The following is a 22505-nucleotide window of genomic DNA, read 5'->3' on the forward strand; positions in this document are numbered from 1 at the left end:
CCTGCTGGGGTCAGCCGACAGTCCTTTCTGGAACCGGCCGATTGCATCTTCCATGCCTTGCTCCAAGTCCTGCTCCATGTCCACCTCAGATGCTACACCTGAAGCTCCTATATTCTGGTTCTACCTATCTTCTACTGGTTCATGGTCTTTATCTGTTTGCCTCTTCTGGATCTAGCCTTGAGAATGTCCATGGCATCTGTGATGCACATGACATGTTCTTATGGCGCATGCTAGTTGGAGGCTTACCATTGGGAGACCAGTTGCGAAAGCGATGGATTGCTTTTGGTAATTGTGTATTTTGTACTACATGCTTGGAAACATACTTGTATCTTTTCATTTCATGTTCGGGGGAAAAGAAGATGTGGAATTTTCTTTTTCGCATATGGATTCTGTTGATAGATAGACCTATAAAGGTTTAAGATTGGATTCTTGGCAAGGTTTCGAAGGGGCCGGATAACTTAGAATTTCTTTCATTTTTCCAAGTGAACAGGTTTGTGGTATATGTGGTTAACTAGGAATGCCGTTATATTTGACGCAAAAGTGGGTATTATAGCTCACATAGGTTATATAAAGGGGCTACTATGGTGGCAATTTCTTGCGGTTAGCTCATTTGGTGGAGAATGACACGGCTATATATTGGGTGAGGATACTCTGAGCAACACCTGTGGTTCGGAGAAATTAGTGAAGGAAATCTGGCACACCACATGGTGGCCATGTGGCCATTTGTAAAGTAATTTTGGTAATATATCTTCTATTATGGGAAAAAAAGACAGATTATGTTTTCCATGTAAATCATTGAGCAAGCAATTCAGCGTTAATTGGCCCTTGCATCCTTGTTACCACATAGAGGCCTTGGGCATGTTGATCATTTTGTTGCATAGAGGGCTGCTCAGCTTGTTGCCCTTGTTGTCAATTGGCGATGGCCTTTAAATCATGGGTATGAAAAACGAGAGTAGAAATAGGAATGGAAACAAAAACATGCAAATGCCACATTAGTAAGGGAGATGTGAAATAAGGAGAGAAGAAACACATGGTGATATAAGAATTTAGGGGGAGTATGTGATTGAAGATTGGGGAAAAGGAGATTGGTGAGAAAAAGGAGCATACGGGAAACTATTATTGCCCTGAAATTGGGAGTTTTGAAGGGGAAACATTAGGTGTTATTGGGGCAAGGTTTTCCTTGCTTTCCCTTGCTTTCCCCCCACACTTTTCTTCTTCTTTTTCCTTGCTAGGAAACATTTTCCCAACAAAAACGCATTTCGGGTTGCAAGCAAAGGCGAAATGCTGTTTTGTGCATATAGGGGCGTTGTGTCTGCCATTTACAATAACTATGCTTTGAATATGTTGTACTTGAAAAAGCTTATAGAAGTGGCAATCAACGTGCTGAAATTAGGGGAAGATTTGGGCAATCAATCTGTGATAAAGAGAGCTGCCAATTGCTGCAAGCAAGGTTGCTTGGTGATTGATTGCAGCTTTCATCCACCTTAGAAATCCCGGTTTTGGGTGATTAATCAAGTTTCATTTCACTTGTCTTTACATTAATCTCTATTGTAAGGGACTAGACATTGGCATTAGAATCTTTCCTTTGCTAAGACTTTCCCATTTCATTGCAAATCATGACCACCTCATTTGTCATAGAGAAATTCAATGGTGAGGGCCAATTTGTGGGAAGCCAAGTGAATCATAGGAAGAGGGAAAATGAGGTGCCCATGGAAGTTGCATATGCAGGTCGACCTGCTGATGAGAAGAGAGTAAAGCACTCTTGGTGGGAGATTTCTTGCAAATGAGGTATGGAAGGGGACCAATTAAGCTAGATAAGCAAGTTGACCACTTGATAAGAAGAGAGTAAAGCACTCTTAGGAGGAGATTTCTTGCAAATGAGAACTGTGTGGAATGGGGGTCCTAGTTCAAGGAGAGAGAGAAGGTTTGAGCGGTGGGTGTTCATGGTAGAATCTACATTTGTCCCAAGCACAATCACACCATAGAAGCTTTGAAACAAGAATTCAACTCAAAGTGGCAAACAAAAGTAACATGCATCCCCCATTTCACATTAGAACTCAACATGGTGGCTACATAGCTCATACACTTCCCACATGGCATGGGCATAGTCTATTTATGGCATGCCAACACATCTAGGCATATCCAACTGCCCATTTGACACATGCCAAGTGTGCGTGTTGGCATGTAGACACTTGCAACCTTCCTGGTGGCACATGCAAATCCATGCATGTAAATGCAGCCGCATGACACATGCATGTACACGCAACCTTACAGCAATTCCATGCATGTCCTGCAGGTTGCATGCAGTCACATGGTTCATGGCATAATTAAGCATGCATGATCACCTTCGATGGTCTCCAAAAGGTGGAAAACATTCATTTGAAGCCTGTCAACCAATGAAACAGCTGCAAATCCATGCTTCAAATTGTGTCAGCAGTGATCAGGCACTAATCCAGAATTGGTGAGCCAAATCGATCAGCCCAGAAGAAGAAGAAGAAAAAAGACTTAAAGCCCTAAAAACCAGTATGTCGATCAATTTTTAGCTATTCACGATCATCTTTGGTGGTCTTCAATAGGTGGAAACCTTCATAGGAAGCATGTAGACCAGTGAAACAGCTGCAAATCCATGCTTCAAATTGTTTCAGCAGTAATTAGGTGCTGGTCCGGAATTGGTGAACCAAATCGATCAGCCTTGAAGGGAAAAACAGACTTGAAGCCCTAAAAACCAGTCCTCCAATTTTTAGCTATTTGAAAACTCATCTCTTCTTCTCTGTGTCATCATTGCACATATGGTGTGAAAACAGCGGTCCTCACAACAGTCGACCTGTTTGCCACGTCAGCAGGTCAAGCCAGACGAACACGTCACGATGGGCGCCAAGCAACCGATGTGAAAATCCGGTGAGTGGAAACGGGCAGCCGGAATGCCTAACAACAGCCCCTGCATGACTAGTTTGGTGTGAATGGCAAGGTAGCATTTTTGTTAGGCAATTGAAGCTAGCAAGAGTGTTGTAATTGAATACCAAGGGCAAAGGGATTGAAGTGACATGCAAGTTCAAATAGTGATCAAACAATTGACTTTCAAAAGTGTGGTTTCAACCCATAGCATCCCACTGAGAATTGTGGGTTTTTATTGCTAAGGGTGTGGACAAATAATGAAATAGGTTTTTATTGCTAAGGGTGTGGACAAATAATGAAATATTTAAAGGGTGATTTATGCTATGCAAGTAGTACTCAGAGGCATCAATTTGTGTCTCAGCCATGCATTTCAAAGTAGCTAGAATCATGCAATAGTAGACTTGGAAGTCGACCAACTAGCTATTACATGACGTGAAATACCAAAGCTTCCCATCATCTTTTGTGAATGTCCCCTTTTTTGGACTTCGTTTGGCTGAAGCATCTAGGCATCTTGATTACGATAGCATGTGTTGCATGCGTAGTAAATTTAAACAAAAGTTGAGTTTTCATGGATCAAGAGTCTATAATTGCCAAACACTTTGTTGGTTTGTTCACTTTGTGGGTTTTGATCACTTTGTGGGTTTTGTTACTCCTAGCTTTTTCCTTTGGTTACTCAAAGCATAGGATGCAACATCATACTGCCATAATGGCTATGATGCACAAGGATTCCCTTCTAGAGCCCTCAATTTAATGGCCTTGATCCTTCATACATCAAAATCTGATGCAAATCTTGTTGTCGAGTCGTTCTTGCACTAGTGTAAGCCCTTCATGTAGAGGATCTGATTAATGAAACCATCTGCTTCATTAGATTATGCATTGACAAAGGAATTTTCAATCAAGAAGTTTTTGATTCGTCAATGTAAGTGGCGGCACTGGCTGATATGTGGCGTTGTGATCAGGACAAATGCTCCAGTAGGTTCCTCACTTGCAACTCTTGGTAGCCAAGATTGGAAGTCACAAATCAAACGACCTCCACCTGATACTCGATACAAAACTGAGGTACCATTTATTCCTCTTTTCTTCAAAACCTGTTGAAGGAGCACAACTGAAAGATTTTGTTATTTTCCATGCTAGGATGTGACAGCAACAAAAGGGAACGAATTTGAAGATTATTTTCTAAAAAAGGAACTGCTCATGGGGATATTTGAAAAAGGCTTTGAAAGACCTTCACCAATCCAAGAAGAAAGCATACCGATTGCATTGACAGGAAGTGATATCCTGGCAAGGGCAAAGAATGGGACTGGGAAGACTGCTGCCTTCTGTATCCCTGTCATTGAAAAGACAGATCCGAGCAAGAATTATATTCAAGGTTTGTATTTCAACCCATGATGTATTGTAGTTAGAGAGGACTGTACATGTCTTATCAGATGTTGGGCGGTTTGGATGCAACACGTCTCCTATCCACTAGAGATGGGGGATGCCCCCCATTTTTCCCAGCTGAAAATTATTTGTTGCAGCTGGCCTTCTAAAACTGTGCACTTGACAGCTACTAAGCCTCATAATGTGCCCTTATCTGATGCTCTGCAGCCCTCATACTGGTTCCCACAAGAGAGTTGGCTTTCCAAACATCGCAAGTCTGCAAAGAGCTTGCCAAATACTTGAAAATTGAAGTCATGGTTACAACTGGAGGTACTAGCCTGAAAGATGACATCATGAGATTGTATCAGCCAGTCCACATACTTGTTGGTACACCTGGGCGGGTTCTGGATTTAGCCAATAAAGGTGTTTGTAAGCTGAGAGGCTGTGTAATGCTGGTAATGGATGAGGTAATTACTGCTTTTGGAGGGTCGACTGTATCTGTGCAATCGTAATACTTTTAGGGTATTTAGCTGTTCTCCGTGTTTTCATGCACAGTGTTTGTAATGCAACAGGCAGACAAGCTTTTATCTCCAGAGTCCCTGCCTGCTATCATTCAAGTGATATCCTTCCTACCTCCGAGCAGGCAGGTTTTGCTCTTCTCGGCAACATTTCCTGTCACCGTGAAATCTTTCAAGGACAAGTTTTTGCAAAAGCCCTACATAATCAACTTGATGGATGAGCTGACCCTGAAGGGTATAACTCAGTACTATGCATTTGTAGAAGAGAGACAAAAAGTCCATTGTCTGAACACACTTTTCTCAAAAGTAAGCTTCTGTAACCCTTTTCTGCCTGCGTGAGGGGTCAGCCGGAGTCTTGTTTTGAGCATGTTGGCTGCTGCTTTCTGCAGTTACAAATCAATCAGTCAATAATCTTTTGCAACTCAGTATACCGTGTGGAACTTCTTGCGAAGAAGATAACTGAGCTAGGATACTCGTGCTTCTACATTCATGCAAAGATGGTGCAATCACACAGGAACAAGGTCTTTCATGACTTCAGAAATGGTGCATGCCGAAACCTTGTGTGTTCAGGTAGTTATATACCTCCCGAGGTCTTTCAGAATAGTTTCTTTTGATGGGATGTTTGACTGCTGCTTTTATACTTTCAGATGTGTTTACTCGAGGTATTGACATTCAAGCTGTGAATGTTGTCATCAATTTTGACTTTCCTAAGAACTCTGAGACTTACTTACACAGGGTAAGGGTAGTTTTCAGTTCTCTGTTACACGCAAGTGTTGCCTCCAGCTTTTTTTTTTTTTTTGGCTATGAGATTTTTTCAAGGTCTATTAATTTGGATGCCTGAGATTGCTGCAGGTAGGCCGTTCTGGAAGGTTCGGCCATCTCGGGTTGGCTGTAAACCTCATAACATACGAAGATCGTTTTCACTTGTAAGTGTCTGGTTCTTGATTTTTGATCTGGATTACAGAATGAATTAGGATTTCTACATACAGATCTCCTGCCCATTGGGTTGGACTGTGGAGATCTTCTTGGCCATGAGGTGAAACCTCCCCTTTCCATGGGCAGGGGATCTGTTTGCAAAACATCACTTGACTGTTGTTGCTGTCTGAAGCATCTGTTGACAGCGGCCTGGGGGGTTTGACACACCCACATATTGCCAGGTCAGACAGGACCAAATGGGCACCAGAGACAGGACCAGGCAGGTTGTCCAGAGGAAGTGGCAGGTCGGGCAGCAGGCCGATCAGCAATAAGCTGGTGGGCCTGTATCGTGAGGGTCTATAAAGAGGCGCTTCAGCCCTCCTCACTTTCATCATCGTTCTTTCCTTCCTTCCTGCTAGCAGAAATGTTCTACAGGCGACCTTGAAGAGCAGGAAGATGGATCCAGACAGCACTTACTTATATTCCTTTTGGAACTTTGGATGAGATTAGTGCTAATCACCTTCTGTACTTCAGGCATTTAGTATACAGTCTTCGGTTGTATATGATACAAGTTTAGAGTAGTCGCTTGTGCGTGCAATTCTTCTTACTATTCACATTCTCACAGCACCCTAAGTCCTACATTTGGCATCAAAGCCTTGGGTTCTGGCAAAGTATTTTTCTTTTTTGGCATCCTTGTGACGTGTGCTTGATTAGGAGAGTATAGTTACGGTTGTGAAAAGTTGATTTTGGGCACCCTTTTGATAGGTTCAATTCGGTGGAAAGACACCCCAACTTGCTTAGTTTTCAACTCTTGGCTGATATTGGTATCTACAGAGAGAGTCAAGGGATCTTAAGGAGTTTGATGGCTGAACTATTAAGACTCTAGAGGCAGCTCTTACTTGCAAGAGCAGCTTGCTTCTTAGGGCATTGGTGTTTGGAATGCCCTAGAGTGGCAAAGGAAACACCGGTTATCTTTTTGATATAGTGCCACCTTTGCTTGGGCCAGTTTCTGTGTTATGCCATACTAATCTTTTGATCCGGAGTCAAGTTAGGTTGAGCCTCCTTGGGTTTGGAATCATTGGCTCATTTGGATTGAGATGGGTTTCTTTCCTCGGAAGACCTTTGGTTTGGTGTTTTATTACTTCCATTTTGAGCGGGTTTGGTCACAGACCCTTGGGTAGCCCTGGAACTTGCTTTGTTTTCTACTGTTGGCTGATAATGGTATCTATGGTGAGAGTTGACGGATCTTGAGCTACTGGGAGGTTGAACTATTGAGACTGTAGAGCCATGCTTGATGTTTGGGATGCCCCGAGTGCAGTTAAAGAACACCGGTTATCTTTTTGATATAGTACCACCTCTGCTTGGATTTCCCTCTTGGTATGCCATGACTAATCTTTTGATTTGGAGTCAACTTAGGTTGAGCCCCCTTGGGCTTGGAATCATTGGCTCTGTTGGATTGAGATGGGGTTTGGGATGACCCTTGGTTTGGTGTTTTATTACTTCCATTTTGAGTAGGTTTGGTCACAAAACCTTGGGTAGTCTTGGGTTTGCCATGATTGTCCTTCATCTCTATGTTCTAGGTAAGCTGCTGCAGTGGCCAGTGTCGGAGGAGAAAGACTTAGGACATCCCACCGGATTTGTGTGTCCAAGCCATACAAGAGAGTGCGTAAGCGTTTCTTGTGAGGCTTCTGTAATTGGAGTCATAACTGGATGACCCTATTTGCACAGTCTCCTCTCAAAACTAGACCACTCATAAGTAGCTTTGTTAGAAAAACTATTCGATTGGGGACTCGACCAATCATGCCACCAAAGGCTAGCATCCCTTGTAAGAACCATAGCGGAAAGCATGACCTTTTTTGTATTGGGGTGACACACGACAATAAAATAAGAAGAAAATTGATGCAATCAAGAATGTAAAACATTAGTATCCATTTTTACCATCATACTTTCTAAACTAGATCTTCTCGAGAAGAGTACATGATATGAAAGTTGATGGCGGTTGACATTGTTTAAGAATGGTTGCAATCTCCTTGATGAGTGATCGTATCATAGTCACCACAGGTGTGTTTCCCTACTATGTACTTTTTTGGTTTTCTTTTATCTTTGGGTTATTTTGCCAAATGCTTTGCTCGCGAGGTCGCACTAGAGGACATGTTTTCTTTTCGTTTTGCTTTTCGTGATGGCCTTTGGGCTCTATCGCCCTTTGATGTATAACCTCCTCCGGACCTTCAGTGGATTCAATAGATGTTGCATGAGTGCTTGGGTTTGTTGCATAAGGGATAACAAAATCGTCATGAGGGATCTATTATAGGATTGCTTGGGGTAGAGGTACTTACTGTGGAGGAACAGAGTTTTGGAGGTTCTCCCTCCATGGTAGAGTGAACTTCCAAGGTAATGTGTTCCTTTGGCTCAATGAGTCTATCAGAGCGCACTAAGCCCATCCACTATGTTCAAATGGGATGCTTCTCATGGGTTTTTACCGAGAGCACAATAAACCATCCACGAGAAAATTTTAGAACTACCTATGGTTTAAAGCCTACCAATGTCATATAAAGTGTGAGAGTAACATTTCAATGATAAATTAAGGCGTGCTTAACTTGTTGATTTGGAAGAGAGTATGGAAGAGAGAGAATAGGAAGCACATGGTGCTAGGTCCCAACCACCAACCCAAGGGCCTCCATTGCACACGAGTTGGGAGGATCTAGGGCTTGTGTAGCTGCATTTTCTCAAAGCTTTAGTTGGACTTGGATTGGTTCTAGAGATCATAATCTCTGATCGGCACGAGAGTGAAAAGTTGTCAGTCCTCTTTTGGTTGATCATGTTGACTACGTGAACCATGATATTGGACAGATTTACCCTTGGGCCTTTTCGCTTTATTGGGCCACCTTTTTGTTGGCCATTCCAAAGGCTCTTTTGCTTGGAGTTTGGGCACCCAAATGGGCATCCATGGGTTTGCCTACCTCAAATGCTCAATAGGTCTTTTTTCACATTGCAAGTGACCTTATGAATTAAGGCTTTCACACATGTGAACATTTAAACTCTATATGACTTTGATGATTATTCCAAGCATGCAACTTGAGGCACTAGTAAGTCCAGGAAACATATGTTTGCAAGTGGGTTATTTGATAAGTGTGGATTTGCACCAATGATTTGATCGGAGACCTAGATGAAGATTGGCGATGTGTCCTTGGACAAGGGCTCACAAAATGTAGTGTCCATCCCAAAAGTTGTTTTGAGTCTATTGACTACTAGAATGTCCACGTGGCATTGTAGTATAGACGGTGTGCACGTGACTATCTCTTCCAATTCAGAAATTACATCCATGTCGACCTAAAACCTCCAAGTCGTTGATTACCATTTTGCTATGTGCGTAGCGGAAGATTGATGATTAAGACGTGCGTTAATGATGTAATTGCTGATTTTTGTTACATGAAGTGTATCGAAAGTTGGAACTCAGATAGATAATTAGCCAAATATGGAATTCATGCCCATGGCCAAGTTTGAAAAAATGCAACCCTATTTAGGCTGAAGACACCACACAATAGGCGGCCATCCACAACACCGAAACACATTAGAAGGGTGGTGGGATTCAACAAAAACGCAGCCTTGTTCAGGTTGCAAGATTTCACACAATAGGTGGTCATCCATTGTAGCAACACACATCAGAAGGGCGTCTCTAAGGGGGTCGGGCAGTTTGTGGACGGATGGGGCAGATAATAGGGTAGTGTTTATATGCGTATATGCGGCTTTCATAAGAATACCAATTATATATCTGAGTTTATGCAGCCTTGTCGTCTGAGCCAATTGGCGACACCCCCCCTTTCTCCATCATGCAAGGATGAAACCATTGCCTAGTCCTTGACCACAAAGGAGTGTTTTTTTGCACACCTTGAGATTGGGTCCATTTTAGGGAATGGAAAAGGATCGATCGTAAGGCCATTTCTTCGAGTTTCATAATGTAAAAAATGAGAATTGAGCTGCACCTTATTTCGAAGCACATGGCGCTTATTTGTTTTTCCTTGATTAGAGTGGGGAAAGCAAGAACCAAAATCTTTTGGTTGACAAGGGGTTTGCGGCAAGTACATGTGTATAGAACATGGCGTTTAGGTAGAGATGTTGACACCAATAGAGAGCTTTGAAGACATGAAAGAAAGGCATTGGCGAGGGGAGGAGATAGCAAGGAGGGGTCTCAGTGAAGGCAAGAAGAGATCGAATAACTTCGAGACGAGATACGCTAGTTAAAAGGAGAGTATAGCCTTGATCAACCAGATGTGAAAGGTCGGGGAAGAGGACGGCCTATGACACGAGGAAGAAGCACGTCAAGTAGAGCTTCGAGAATTTACCAAGCCTATGATCAACAAACTGATGATAGAATGGAGAAAGATTATGGCATCATTGGCAAAGGCCAAGGTGGAATAACCTAGGGTTGTGAAGCAGCCCACCGAGAGCATTAGCACTTCCAAGGTTGGAGGAGCTCATGAGAAAAAGGAGGTGTTTTGGAGGAGGCCTTGTTGCTCGAGATGCATGTGCTAGAATAAGAACCCATCTTGGAGTCCATTCCAATTTTTTGAGGACAAGGAGGAGTCATTAAGTGAGTTTTCAATTTTTCTCTCCAAATCCATTGAGGTGGATAAGATGAGTGGTGTCTAGCATGCTAGCTGAGCAGTTGGGGTTACGAAGCATTTAGCTCCAATGACCTTGGGCTACTCAAAAAGCCCAATTTGTTTCAACAAAGCTAGCCATAGTTGAGGTCTCCTCCTTATGTTCTTCATCTTCATTTGAAATGTCACTTGCTGCAAGGTAGGATTTTTGAGCCTTGTATAAAAAAAATAATCCTTCTCAACATGATTAGATGTTAAAGTCATAGGATTTCTTTGGAAAGTCTTAGTTGGGCCCCTTCTGTGATCCTTTGAAGGATCCCTTCACCTTTCTGGAAAAGGGCCTCGCCTTGAAGTAGTGTCTCTACCTTTGCTTTATCTTCTTCTCTTCCTCAAGTAAGGAAGATTCAACATGCACCAGTTTTGAAGAAGGAAGAAAGCTTTTTCTACGGTTCAACTTGAGAAAGGAAGGTTGAAATTAGGAGTTTCAGCAAAAAGACCAAAAATTACAGCGAAAATGAGCTGTTTTGCTGAATTTCAGTCATTGGGAGTGAGTAGGAGAGTGATTAGCACTTAGAAACACTCTTGGAAGCTTGGAAAACACCCTAGTAAGTTGGGTATGGCTATGGAGAGCTTGGAAATGGAGAGAAATGATGGAAAAACAGAGTTTTCAGCCTCCAAAAATCTTCATGAAGAGACCACGAATTTTCTCTTGATAAGTAAGTGAATTTGGGTCCAATCAGGTGCCTATTTATGAGTAAAAGGGGAGGATCAGGTCCTGGACATTGAGTCTTGTTCGCCTCGGGACTTTAGTGAGTGTGAACTTGAAAGTGGTCATAATTTATAAGTGACTTTTGGGCGCCCAAACTTTAATGAAGTGGGAATGCACTCACTTATAAATATTGGCTAAGTCCTAAGAGCTATTTGAGCCTAGATTGGGTAATACTTACCACCTGTTCACATGCCACACAACCATGTCAGCAGACAGTTTCACACGCACGGTTCACGGGCGGGCGTCCCCTTATCCGGAACTACACATTGATCAAGCAAGCATGAAAACAACATTCAATTTCAATTGCAAGCAAGCACATAAAGATGCTATGCAATGCAGCATTGGTATGGACAATCCCCGTTCATGAGACTATACCAAAATAGACATGCTCCAGGCAAGTACACGAGGTACCAGACCCAATGGAACACCAATCCACCAAGCATTTCCGGGCATGTACACGGAGGCACAAGTCCCAACGGAAAGCCAAGTTTACAGTATCACACGAGTGGCATCAATCCCCAGCATAAACAATTCTCATGGACACCAATCCAATGTACATACATAATAAGAAAGCATCGGTGGACCAATTGGGTGGCCAAATGGTGATATCCCGCCCGGCTTCTAAACAGTTGTCCGTAACTGAAAAGCATCCAAATATGTCTGAAGCACATGCGGGCAATCTCTGAAGAACTCTTCATCTACCCATTTAGCATCAATGGGAAGATAGTTCTTAAACTTCACAAGGTAACGTCTCACAACTTTGTCTGCAGTAAGCTTGCGTTTCTTGTGATACACAATTTGCTCTGGCTGCAAGATCTCCTAAAGTCATCCACTTCTGGTGGATCCTCAATGACAATTTCACTGGGCTCCGGTCCTACATACTTGCGAAGGAGACTCACATGAAAAGCATTGTGTATGTGTCAATGACTAGGTAATGCCAATCTGAAAGCCACTTCATTGATCTTCTTGATCACTCGAAAAGGCCCATAGTACCTGGTTGCAAGCTTAGGATATGCATCCTCTTTGCCAGGCCTCTTTGCAAGTCTTGCTTTCTCAAATTTCAGCAATACCCAATCATTCTCTTCAACATTCAATTGCCTTCTATGCTTGTTGGCAGTCTTTTTATGCTTGTCTTGTGAACCTTGCAATGGCAGTCCGCACCTGAGTAAAAGCAATATCCAAGTCTCTTACGTACTCATCAGCTACAAATATCTCATCCTTTGTGCGAAGGATGGGTGGCAAAACCACCTTACCATAAACAATGTCAAATGAGACCTTTTCCGTAGATGCATGCACTAAGTTGTTATATGCAAATTTCACAAGCGGTAAGTACTTCTCCCAAGAAGACTTCTGATCCGCCACATAACATTTCAAGAGATCCAACACAGTTGAATTTGCAGCCTCACTTTACCCATCCGTTTGAGGGTGATAAGCTGATGAGAAGTCCAATTTGGTGTCCATATTATCAAATAAGGCCCGCCAAAAGAGACTTGTAGTCTTGGATCTCTATTCCCCACAATGGACTTCGGCATTCCATGATGTTTGAACACTTGTGCAAGATATATTTTAACCATATGCTCAGCTTTGATGGTCTTTTTGACCGGCAAGAAATGAGCTTGCTTGCTAAACCTGTCCACAATTGTCCAAATTGCATCATTACCCTGTTGGGTACGTGGCAAGTCCAGAATGAAATCCATTGTAATACTTTTCCATGGCTGCGTGGGAATAGGTAATGGCTGAAGCAAACCTGGTACCTTTTGCCTATCAAATTTGACTTTTTGACAGGTGATACATGCACGTACATGTGCCTCTATGTCCTTTTGCATACCTGGCCAAAAGAAATACTGCTCAATCATGTGCGTAGTAGGCATTATGCCTCTATGACCAGCATATGGAGGAGCATGGCACTCATCCAAAACCTTTTGCCTCATGTCACACACCACACATAGGCAATTATCTTTCATGAGATAACCCTCTTTGATCACATATGAGGCATGTGCATGACCAGCCATCAAATCAGTCCAAATAATGGCAAAATCAGCATCCGTATGATACAAATCATGCATGGTAGACAAGTCTCCATGAGAGGCAACCGAGATAGTTGCTACATACGGCTTTCGTGACAATGCATCGGCCACTACATTCTTCTTTCTCGGGGTGTGAAAGATTTGAAAATGAAACATAGAGAGGAAATTGGCCATCCTCATAGGTTTCTCTGACAACTTAGTTTGAGTAAGAAAATACTTCAAACTCTAGTGATCTGTCTTCACAGTGAAATCAACCCGAAGAAGGTAATGTTTCCATATAGTAAGTGCATGAATGACAGCCAAGAGCTCTTTCTCATGCAATCTATGACTCTCATAAGGCACGGCATGTCCCTCTTGATTAAGGACAGCTCCTATGTAATTTCCAGATGCATCACATTCCACACAAAAGGCTATTGCAAATCCGGAATGATCAACACTGGACCATGAGTAGTTGCATCTTTCAATTTGAGGAATGCATCTCTCTCTACATTAGTCCATTTGAACACGGCCTTCTTCTTTGTCAAATCATGTAAAGGAGAAGCAATCCATGCAAAGTGTCGAATGAACCTGCGGTAGTAAGAGCATAATCCAAGAAAACTACGGATCTCATGCACCGACCTCAATTCGGGCCAGTTCTGAATTGCATCAATCTTTGCAGGATCCATCTGCACTCCATCTTTAGACACAATATGCCCAAGATAATGTATCTCTGACAAGAAGAACTCACTCTTCTTTGCATTTATGAAGAGTTTCTGCTTATGAAGCTCTTCAAAAACAATAGCCAAATGAGCTTTATGCTCTTCTTCGGTCTTCGAGAAGACTAGGATGTCATCAAAGAAGACACCTGTAAATTTCTTGTATCCATGGAATATGCTATCCATCATTCTGTTGAATGTAGCCAGGGCATTTGTAAGAACCAAAAGGCATAACAAGATACTCATAAAGTCCAAATGCTATCCTGAAAGCAGTTTTGTGTACATCTTCAGACACTACATGCACTTGATGATATCCACTCTTGAGATCAATTCGGCTAAACCATGTCGATCCATCCAACTTGTCACGGATGTCGTCTATGCGTGGAATCGGAAACCGATTCTTGATGGTAAACTTATTCAAAGCTCTATAAGCCACACACATACGAAAGGATCCATCCTTCTTTTGAACCAAGAGGACGGGTGAACAATATGGGGAAGAGCTTGGTTGAACCAAACCCTTCTCAAGAAGCTCATTCACTTGCTTCACGATCTCCTCTTTTTGGGATGCTCTTACACGATAGGCTGGCCTATTAGGTGGTGAGCTACCCGGCATAAGATCAATGCGATGATCTTCTGGTCGTACAGGTGGTAACTCATTTGGTAACTCATCAGCAAAACAATCATTGTGCTCTTGTAAAAATTTCGGCCTATCATTACTAAGAGTGTTTACATGTACATTATTTTCCTCAACATGATCTCGTACAAAAATCAAGTGCTCTCGGCCTTTATGCATGAAGGTGATCCTGTTGGTCTTGTAAGCCTTGCACGGATCAATACGTGTATGCCAAGGCTTTCCAAGCAATACATCACAGCCATTCAAAGGCGCCACAAGAAAATCCTCATGATCCACATAGCCTTGAATGTGTATGCGCAACTTGCCAAAAATAGGCTTGACCTGCACTTCTCTACCAACAAAGGCAGCCCCTGCTTCAATTTGAGGACCCGTGTCCTCCACTTCAATACCCAAAGCAGCTGGATATGAAATTTTCAGATGCACAATCATCAAACATGAACAAAGCGGGTTGATCTTTGAGCTGTTCCCAAGCTTTACATACGACCCTATCTTTGCTATCATGTGAAGTGTTACCCTGCACACCCGGAATCATGTGCACATTAGGCTTTGATGCGTTTGCATTCACGCTTCTTCTTGTTTGGGCATGCCTTTGCAATATGCTCGGTGCTACCACAAGTAAAGCATTTTCCCTCACTTATATATTGCTTTTTTTGTTCCGGAGTGAGACCATAATCTCTCAGTTTGAAGGGACGCTTCTTGGTAGTGTTATTTTGAGCCTTTGGACCATTTTTATCTTGGTTTTGGTTCTTTTTAGGTGACTGTCCATCATTTTGCAGGTTTTGGACAGCCCTCTCTTTGCCTTGAAATGAGGGTTTAGTCTTATTGGATCGACTCAATTTGAGTTCCAATTGTTCGGTGGCGGTGGCGATTAATTGGTGTAAGGTATGACCAGGATACATTTGTAGTCCCTCTTTGTACACGGGTTGTAATTCCGATTGAAATCTTCTCTTCCTTTCCGTCTCGGTGACATGCATAAACGGAGACACGTCCAAGAGCACTTTCCAAAACTTTTGTGCATATGCATTTATCGATTTTTTCTCATTTTGCTCTACCCAATCCCACTTCATTGTTATCTCATTCAATGCATTGGGAGGCAAGAATTGAGCATAGAACCTTTTCTTGAACTCTTCCCATGATCTAACAGGATTCGGTGAGAGCTTCTCCGTGAGCCACCAATGGGCAGCAGTGTCTCTCATGAACATGCTTACATGCTGGATCATGGATTTTTGAATGAAATCCTCATCACTAAAAGCAATATCAAACTGGGCAATAAAAGCAAGTGTCTTTGATGCATCATATTTCCCATGATATGTGTCAAACTTCACAGATTTGTCTCTGGCTTTGAAGTCACGAGACTTTGATGCATGTGTGTACATCTCAACATGTTTTCCCCCATGTTTGTCCATTGGGTATCATTTTTGGACCAAAAGGTGATGCATAAGGCATAGATACATGTGCCCTGTAAGCATGAGGCATGGCTGGTCCCTCAACATGCATTGATACATTTTCAGCCATAACTTCTCCCTCACGAGTACACTCGAAGGCATGAGTGGCATGAGAGATACGCGGAATACCTGCACCAACAGAAAATTGCAGCCCATGTTGCTTGTGTTGTGCATGCACATTTTCAGCCGGCAATGGCATTTGACATAAATTTTGACCATTGCCATAAACATTATATCCTTCACGGGCTACATTAGGTGTTCTTGCATGGCGTGAAGTCACTGATTGTTCCTCTCCTATAGCATGGAGATTCATCCTCTTAGACATAAGTTCTTGTTCGGGCACTTGTGGGGATTCCAAGGCATGTGGGATGGTTGCCTTTTTTGCATAGGCATCCTTGGTATGTGCCAAGTATGCACGTGCTGCATCCCTCGGTTGCTTGCATGTGCAACTCTTGAGCAGTCATTGCCATTGCATGATCCATATAAGATTCAGCTTTCTTGGCCTTCAAACGGTCATGTACCAATGGATCCTTGCGGCGGTAGAGATTCAATTTTTCTTGTTGTGCATGGAGAAGAGCCTGCATACGAGTAAGTTCAGCCCTCAAGACTATGGACTCTTCTTCCTGCATCTTCTCTTTGCCATGGGACGGTTGTCCTACATATTCATGTTCCCTATTGTGCACCACATGAGTCTGCTCATCCTGTAAAGCATTGGAGGCATGCATTTCATTGTCCTTGTCTCTTGTATTAGCATCTCCAACATTCATTGTATGGCTGTCCATAATGTTCTAAGTGTAGAGATAGCTAGTGTTCACGGTGATCGTCTCTCACGATAGAAGTGAAAGCGAACCGTATGTTGTGATACCAATGTAACTTGGTTGAACACAATGCGAATCAATACACTTAAATACACTAAGATTTGATGGACACTCGCTCAAAAATACAAGAAGTAAATTGCTGAATTGACAAGAGAGACACAATGAGCCGGAACGGTCGACCCCTTCCTTAAATAAAGTATATTGATCTTGGGGAGAATCAAGTACATAGTGTCATGGGCATTTCTGACCAGATTTCCATACCAATGCATATGAATACAGTATTGCAAAATAAGTGGTTGTCGATGTAGCACACTACTCTCTCAAGTGCCCATGTTCCTTACCATCTGCTCTCTATTGTTTCACCAACACATGGTAGCAACAATATGCAAGAGAGCACGTAGGACAAGAGAACACTACACAGGGTATGCGATCTTGTAATCCGGTTCCTCCCTCCTGGTACTTGCTCCCATATTTAAGCATAAAAGCTTACCAATAGCAAGTAGAGTCGATGACAGCGGAAGTCTTTGCGATGGAAGTCCTTGGAGTGTTGAGATCTTTGATTTGTCGCCTTTCTTCGCGACAAAAGTCTTCAAGAGGATGAAGGGAACCTTGGGAAAGCTTCCTCTATGGTTCAACTTGAGAAAGGAAGGTTGAAATTAGGGTTTTCAGCAAAAAGACCAGAAATTACAACGAAAATGAGAGCTGTTTTGCTGAATTTCAGTCATTGGGAGTGAGTAGGAGAGTGATTAGCACTTGGAAACACTCTTGGAAGCTTGGAAAACACCCTAGCAAGTTGGGTATAGCTATGGAGAGCTTGGAAATGGAGAGAAATGGTGAAAAAATAGAGTTTTCAGCCTCCAAAAATCTTCATGAAGAGAAAACACGAATTTTCTCTTAATAAGTGAATTGGGGTCCAATCAGGTGAAGGGACATGGGGAGATGTCCATTTATGAGTAAAAGGGAAGGATCAGGTCTTGGACATCGAGTCTTTTCCGCCTCGGGACTTCAGTGAGTGTGAACTTGGAAGCGGTCATAATTTATAAGTGACTTTTGGGCGCCCAAACTTTAATGAAGTGGGAACGCACTCACTTATAAATATTGGCCAAGTCCTAAGAGCTATTTGAGCCTAGATTGGGTAATACGTACCACCTATTCACATGCCACACAACCATGTCAGCAGACAGTTTCACACGCACGGTTCACGGGCGGGCGTTCCCTTACTTGGAACTACACATTGGTCAAGCAAGCATGAAAACAACATTCAATTTCAATTGCAAGCAAGCACATAAAGATGCTATGCAATGAAGCATTGGTATGGACAATCCCCGTTCATGAGACTATACCAAAATGGACGTGCTTCAGGCAAGTACACGAGGTACCAGACCCAATGGAACACCAATCCACCAAGCATTTCCGGGCATGCACACGGAGGCACAAGTCCCAACGGAAAGCCAAATCTACAGTATCACATGAGTGGCATCAATCCCCGGCATAAACAACTGCCATGGACACCAGTCCAATGTACATACATAATAAGAAAGCACGGGTGGACCAATTGGGTGGCCAAATGGTGACAGCAACTACTGTACATTTGAGGTTGCCTTGAGTCCTTGTTAGCGATGTTTCTCTTGGAGACCCGTTGTAGGATGTTGCCGTTGCTATGCCTTCTCTCCCTTATTTTGAGTGTGCTGCACAGTTAGATGCACCAAGAGCAAAGGTGGGCTCTCTCTTTCTTAGTCTTGTGTTTACGGGCTGCTAAGCTCTTCGTTGCTTGAGAGAGATGCACTGCCATGTTGCTATTCTAGCTTGCATGCAGGAGAAGCCACCAGATTGCTTGAAGCAACAATGTAGATTTAATCTCTTGCTTCCTCTAATAAACACACAATGCCTCCTACAAACCTCAACGGTACTAATGCAAGATGATGAGACGATCCTAATGATTTTAATCTTTTCCTAATCATACATTTGCTAGACCAGCCAAATGTTGGATTTGGTGAGTTTAAGGAGGATCAAAGAGCATAAGGGCCGCCATTATAACAAGATTGGTGGGCAAGAGATTAAAACTGTCAATGACAATACTTAATCACAACAGAAGTGCAACATGGTGGAATAATCTCTCATGAGTTTCTTCATTAGGATAGAGCCTCTTATATAGGCTTTAAGTATAAAGCATATGATATCATTTATGACTTCATGTGATGCCTAGAGCATCTCCTATTTCAGCTCCATAATTTTAGGGCCAAAAGTCAGCAATGTGGGCTTCATTTAATGCTGTGGAATCAATCCTTATGTCACTTGTTCTAGGCGCGTTCTCTTGGTGATTTCCTGAGCTTTTTACATGAGTGAATACAAAGGTTTGAGAGCCCCCATTAACCTGAGTGCATGGGCATGGATATTGGGTGTATTGTCCCACAAGATTAGGATATGTAACAAGTTTTGATAGGCAAGCCCCCATGCCCAAATACCGGTTGGCCAAGTCATAGAAATCAGGTAGATAATAAAGTCGGCGTTACTACATGAATTAAATTATTATCTTGCTGGCTGACAACAGTTGGGCTGCTCTAGGGGTTTTCCTGTGAGCCTATAAATAGCATAGCGAGTAAGTCATTAGAGCGTTTGATCCCCAGATGGGGACAATGTCAATAGGTAGTCATGGGGTAGTAGTCATTAGCTCATAATCCATAGCAAGAAACACAACTTGGGTAGTAGTCATGGGGTTGGTTGGCAACAGGAAAAACCAGAGGAAAGTAGGCTTGGGAGTCGTATGCTCTAAGGGGCATACCAGTGCCTCTGAGGAACGGTTCCAAGGGTGGAGCAAAGGCATGATCATCCTTTGAAAGAAGACCATTGCTGTGTTAAGTAACAAGGATTGTCGGCAAGGGACAAAGTGGATCAAATGCACAATTTTCAACATTAGACTTGGAGTGGAATTGAAGATGGTCAACGTTTTTAGTTAAAGTCAAACGATGACGAGTGTTGGAGCCCATGTGCAGAAAAGGGATGATGACAGTCATCCAAACAAAGGTAAAAGGTTGGAATCCCGTCATTAGGCTTAGCAAGAGGGAATGTCTCGTGCACGCATGTGGACATGGTTGATTCTTCGCTAGTTTGTGATTTGCTAGCAAAAGTAGGATCAGATTAGGGTATGTAATAGGTTTTGGAATGCAAGCCCTAGGGCCTAGACCCAAATACCAATCGGCCAGATCACATGCATGAGGGAGAGGAAGTCGGGGCAGCACTACACAAAGTGAATGATTATCTTTGTTGATCGACAACAATCTGGTATGTAGGGGTATTTCCATAAGCCTAGAAGTGGCAAAGCTAGTCAGTCATTAGAGAATAGGATTCCCCGATGGGGACATGTCAATAGCCAGTACTTTAGTCAAAATTCAGTCCATTTTTGAAGACCAAAGGATGCAGTCAAAGACATATTTTTGTTATCGTATCAATATATTGAAAAATACAGTTTTTCTCTCTCTTCTCTAAACTTGTTTTCTACGAGGAAGCACAAGAAAATAATCATTGGATGCAGGCCATGCAAGATGAGTACGACTCAATTCTCAAAATGTTTTTGTGTTTGTGCAGCTACAAAATTGAGCAGGAGTTAGGCACTGAAATCAAATCTATACCAGGAGAGATAGATCAGGGCATATATTGTCGATAGTAGTTAAGAGAATCGTCTATACACCAAGGTGTCGCAACAATACTGGATTTGCTGTTTGTCCACTCAAGTCATAGTGGTGGTGAACTTACCTGATCCGGCTTTGTTCGTGTTCCTACATTCAACGTTGTCTTCCTACATTCAAAGTTGTCCGAAGGTTGCCCAAAATATGGGATTTGGGAAATAGAATGCCTGCTTATTCGTGGGTTATTTTGTATCATAGTTACTACTGTTTTAGAGGTGCAGTAGCGGAAACAGCGGCAGCAGATAGTGCACATGGAGTTTCCTTGGTTCCCTTGTACAGGTAAGCACATGGCCTTCTGCTGGTGCAAAACTTTATTGGTGAGAACTGAAAAACTTGCAGGTCAATCTGGCCTTCAGACTTCATTGGCTTTTTGCAGGTTTGAGAGACTTGATCCAAACAAGTTGTTGTCTTCTTACATTGTAATGTTGGAGAATCCGGTAAGAAGCAGTCACTATTTTGGCTTGGTGAAGCTTCTACCCGTGCGAAGGGGGGGGGGGGGTGGGCGGGGGTTTGAAGTTGGTTTTGATGGGGTCTTAAACTAAAGAAGTAACAGCAACCCTGAGTTCTTAATGGATACATTGTAAGCTTTATCAAGAATGCATGCTGGGTTGGATCGGGCGTATCTGGTTATATACAACAATCATGGGCACAAGCTGGGTCCTTAATGCATTCAGTGACAACCATGGGCCTTTAGCCTGTTTCTAATGGTCACTTGACAACTATTTTGGCTCTAGTTGGAATCGCATCAGTTAAGATCAAACATGCGTGATTGTATCTGCTATTATCCACAAATTATCAGCTATGTTCTTTTGACTGCATTCATTCATACTGGTAAAATGCTTCAAAAGAGAGGTCTTAGTGCTGTACAAGCTGGGTAAAAGCAATCTTTTGAAACATGCTTAAAATAGCTGAAATGTCAGGTGAGGCATGAAAAGGTTTTTACAAGTATATTGATGGTGTTGCTTTCTTAGCTTTGCTCAATTGAATAGACTATAAGAAATATCAGAATTCTGATTCAGTCTTTAGCTGTGTATCATACACAATGGTCTCGATTTTTTCCAAGGAAACTCTGTGCCGTTTTTTTAATGAATTCGTGGCTGATGTGGTCTCCAATTATATCAATTGCAAAGGTTGATATATTTAACTTAATCTTAACGCCATGGCAAAGATTTGTATGTGTCAAGTTTTCTCTAAAGATTGCCTTTGAAACAGATTGTCAAACGTGCAATTTGAAAGGCTCAGTGAAAGGTCTTTCAAATTCTCTCTAGACAACAATGCTTTTCAAAGAAAAATTCTGTGGGAGAGATTTTGTGAGGTCGTTTCTATGAGCTTGTGGTTTCTTGATGGATAGATTTGGGATTTCATGGATAAGGAAATGTAAACTCTTGCATACTATCCTACACTCTAGGGTGTGAAGTCTGAATGCAAGCCCTATTCAGTCCTGAAGGAAAGGGTTGCATAAGAGTAAATGAAAATGAAGTACACCCTTATCCAACTGAAAGTGGCTCTAAAGTTTTTCTGGAAAAAAAAAAGTGGCTCTAAAGTTGTCTGATCCTAGTTTAAGCGTGTGTTAAATTGGTCCTCTATGATCTTGTGGTTTCTTGATCGATAGATTTGAGACTTTAAGGATGTAAGCACGCACACATTATCCTGCACTTGAGGGTGTTTGCATGAAGACCCTCTGTACGGTCCTAAAGGGTTCAAGTGTAAATAAAATACACACATCCAAATGTAAGTGGCTCAAATGTGTTTATTGTGAGGCTAAGGTAGAGATTGAGGGAGACAATACAGATTGGACCATTTTGTTTTATTAAGTTAGGCTCAGTTTTGGCGGACGATTGCCTTAGTTTGGATGGATAAGTTTAGCCCTAAGGGATTGCTTATCGCAAGGACATCCTCAGGGTGTCTTAGAAGAGTTCTGTAGTCTCGAACCTGGGTGGGTGTGCACACGGATCTTATGACAGTGATGTCGTAGAGGTTGCAAGGCTAGTTGTTTGTAATCTTATGGTTGGTCAAGCGAAGGAGCTCTTTCGAGTAGAAGAATGCATTAAACTCTTGCTTGACATAAAATTGTGCTCTATAATGAGTGAGTTTTTACGCTTTTATTGCCACCATGAGGACCTCTTGCATATCTTGTAATAAA

The 22505-nt window shown here is 42.4% G+C and overlaps 1 protein-coding gene across 5 annotated transcripts in view; it reads left to right on the forward strand.

Moving 5' to 3' along the window:
- LOC147625256 (DEAD-box ATP-dependent RNA helicase 12-like) overlaps positions 1 to 21175 on the forward strand; it is a 26560-nt gene extending 5385 nt beyond the window's left edge. For 4 of the 5 annotated variants that reach the window (XM_086818559.1, XM_086818558.1, XM_086818560.1 and 1 more), the window contains 9 exons: positions 3855 to 3954; positions 4030 to 4264; positions 4483 to 4721; positions 4827 to 5078; positions 5162 to 5342; positions 5420 to 5508; positions 5625 to 5698; positions 20262 to 20641; positions 20739 to 21175. In XM_086818559.1, the coding sequence (XP_086674685.1) occupies positions 3855 to 3954; positions 4030 to 4264; positions 4483 to 4721; positions 4827 to 5078; positions 5162 to 5342; positions 5420 to 5508; positions 5625 to 5698; positions 20262 to 20340 (1249 nt within the window). In that variant the 3' untranslated portion in view covers positions 20341 to 20641; positions 20739 to 21175. Of the gene's footprint in view, positions 1 to 3854; positions 3955 to 4029; positions 4265 to 4482; positions 4722 to 4826; positions 5079 to 5161; positions 5343 to 5419; positions 5509 to 5624; positions 5703 to 20261; positions 20642 to 20738 lie in introns of those variants that run through there. The other variant, XM_086818563.1, reaches the window with a different exon arrangement.
- Positions 21176 to 22505: the final 1330 nt, after the last annotated feature.

The sequence above is a fragment of the Cibotium barometz genome, chromosome 24, assembly GCF_041138505.1.
Source record: "Cibotium barometz isolate CiBa-2024 chromosome 24, ASM4113850v1, whole genome shotgun sequence".
NCBI classification, from domain to species: Eukaryota; Viridiplantae; Streptophyta; class Polypodiopsida; order Cyatheales; family Cibotiaceae; genus Cibotium; species Cibotium barometz.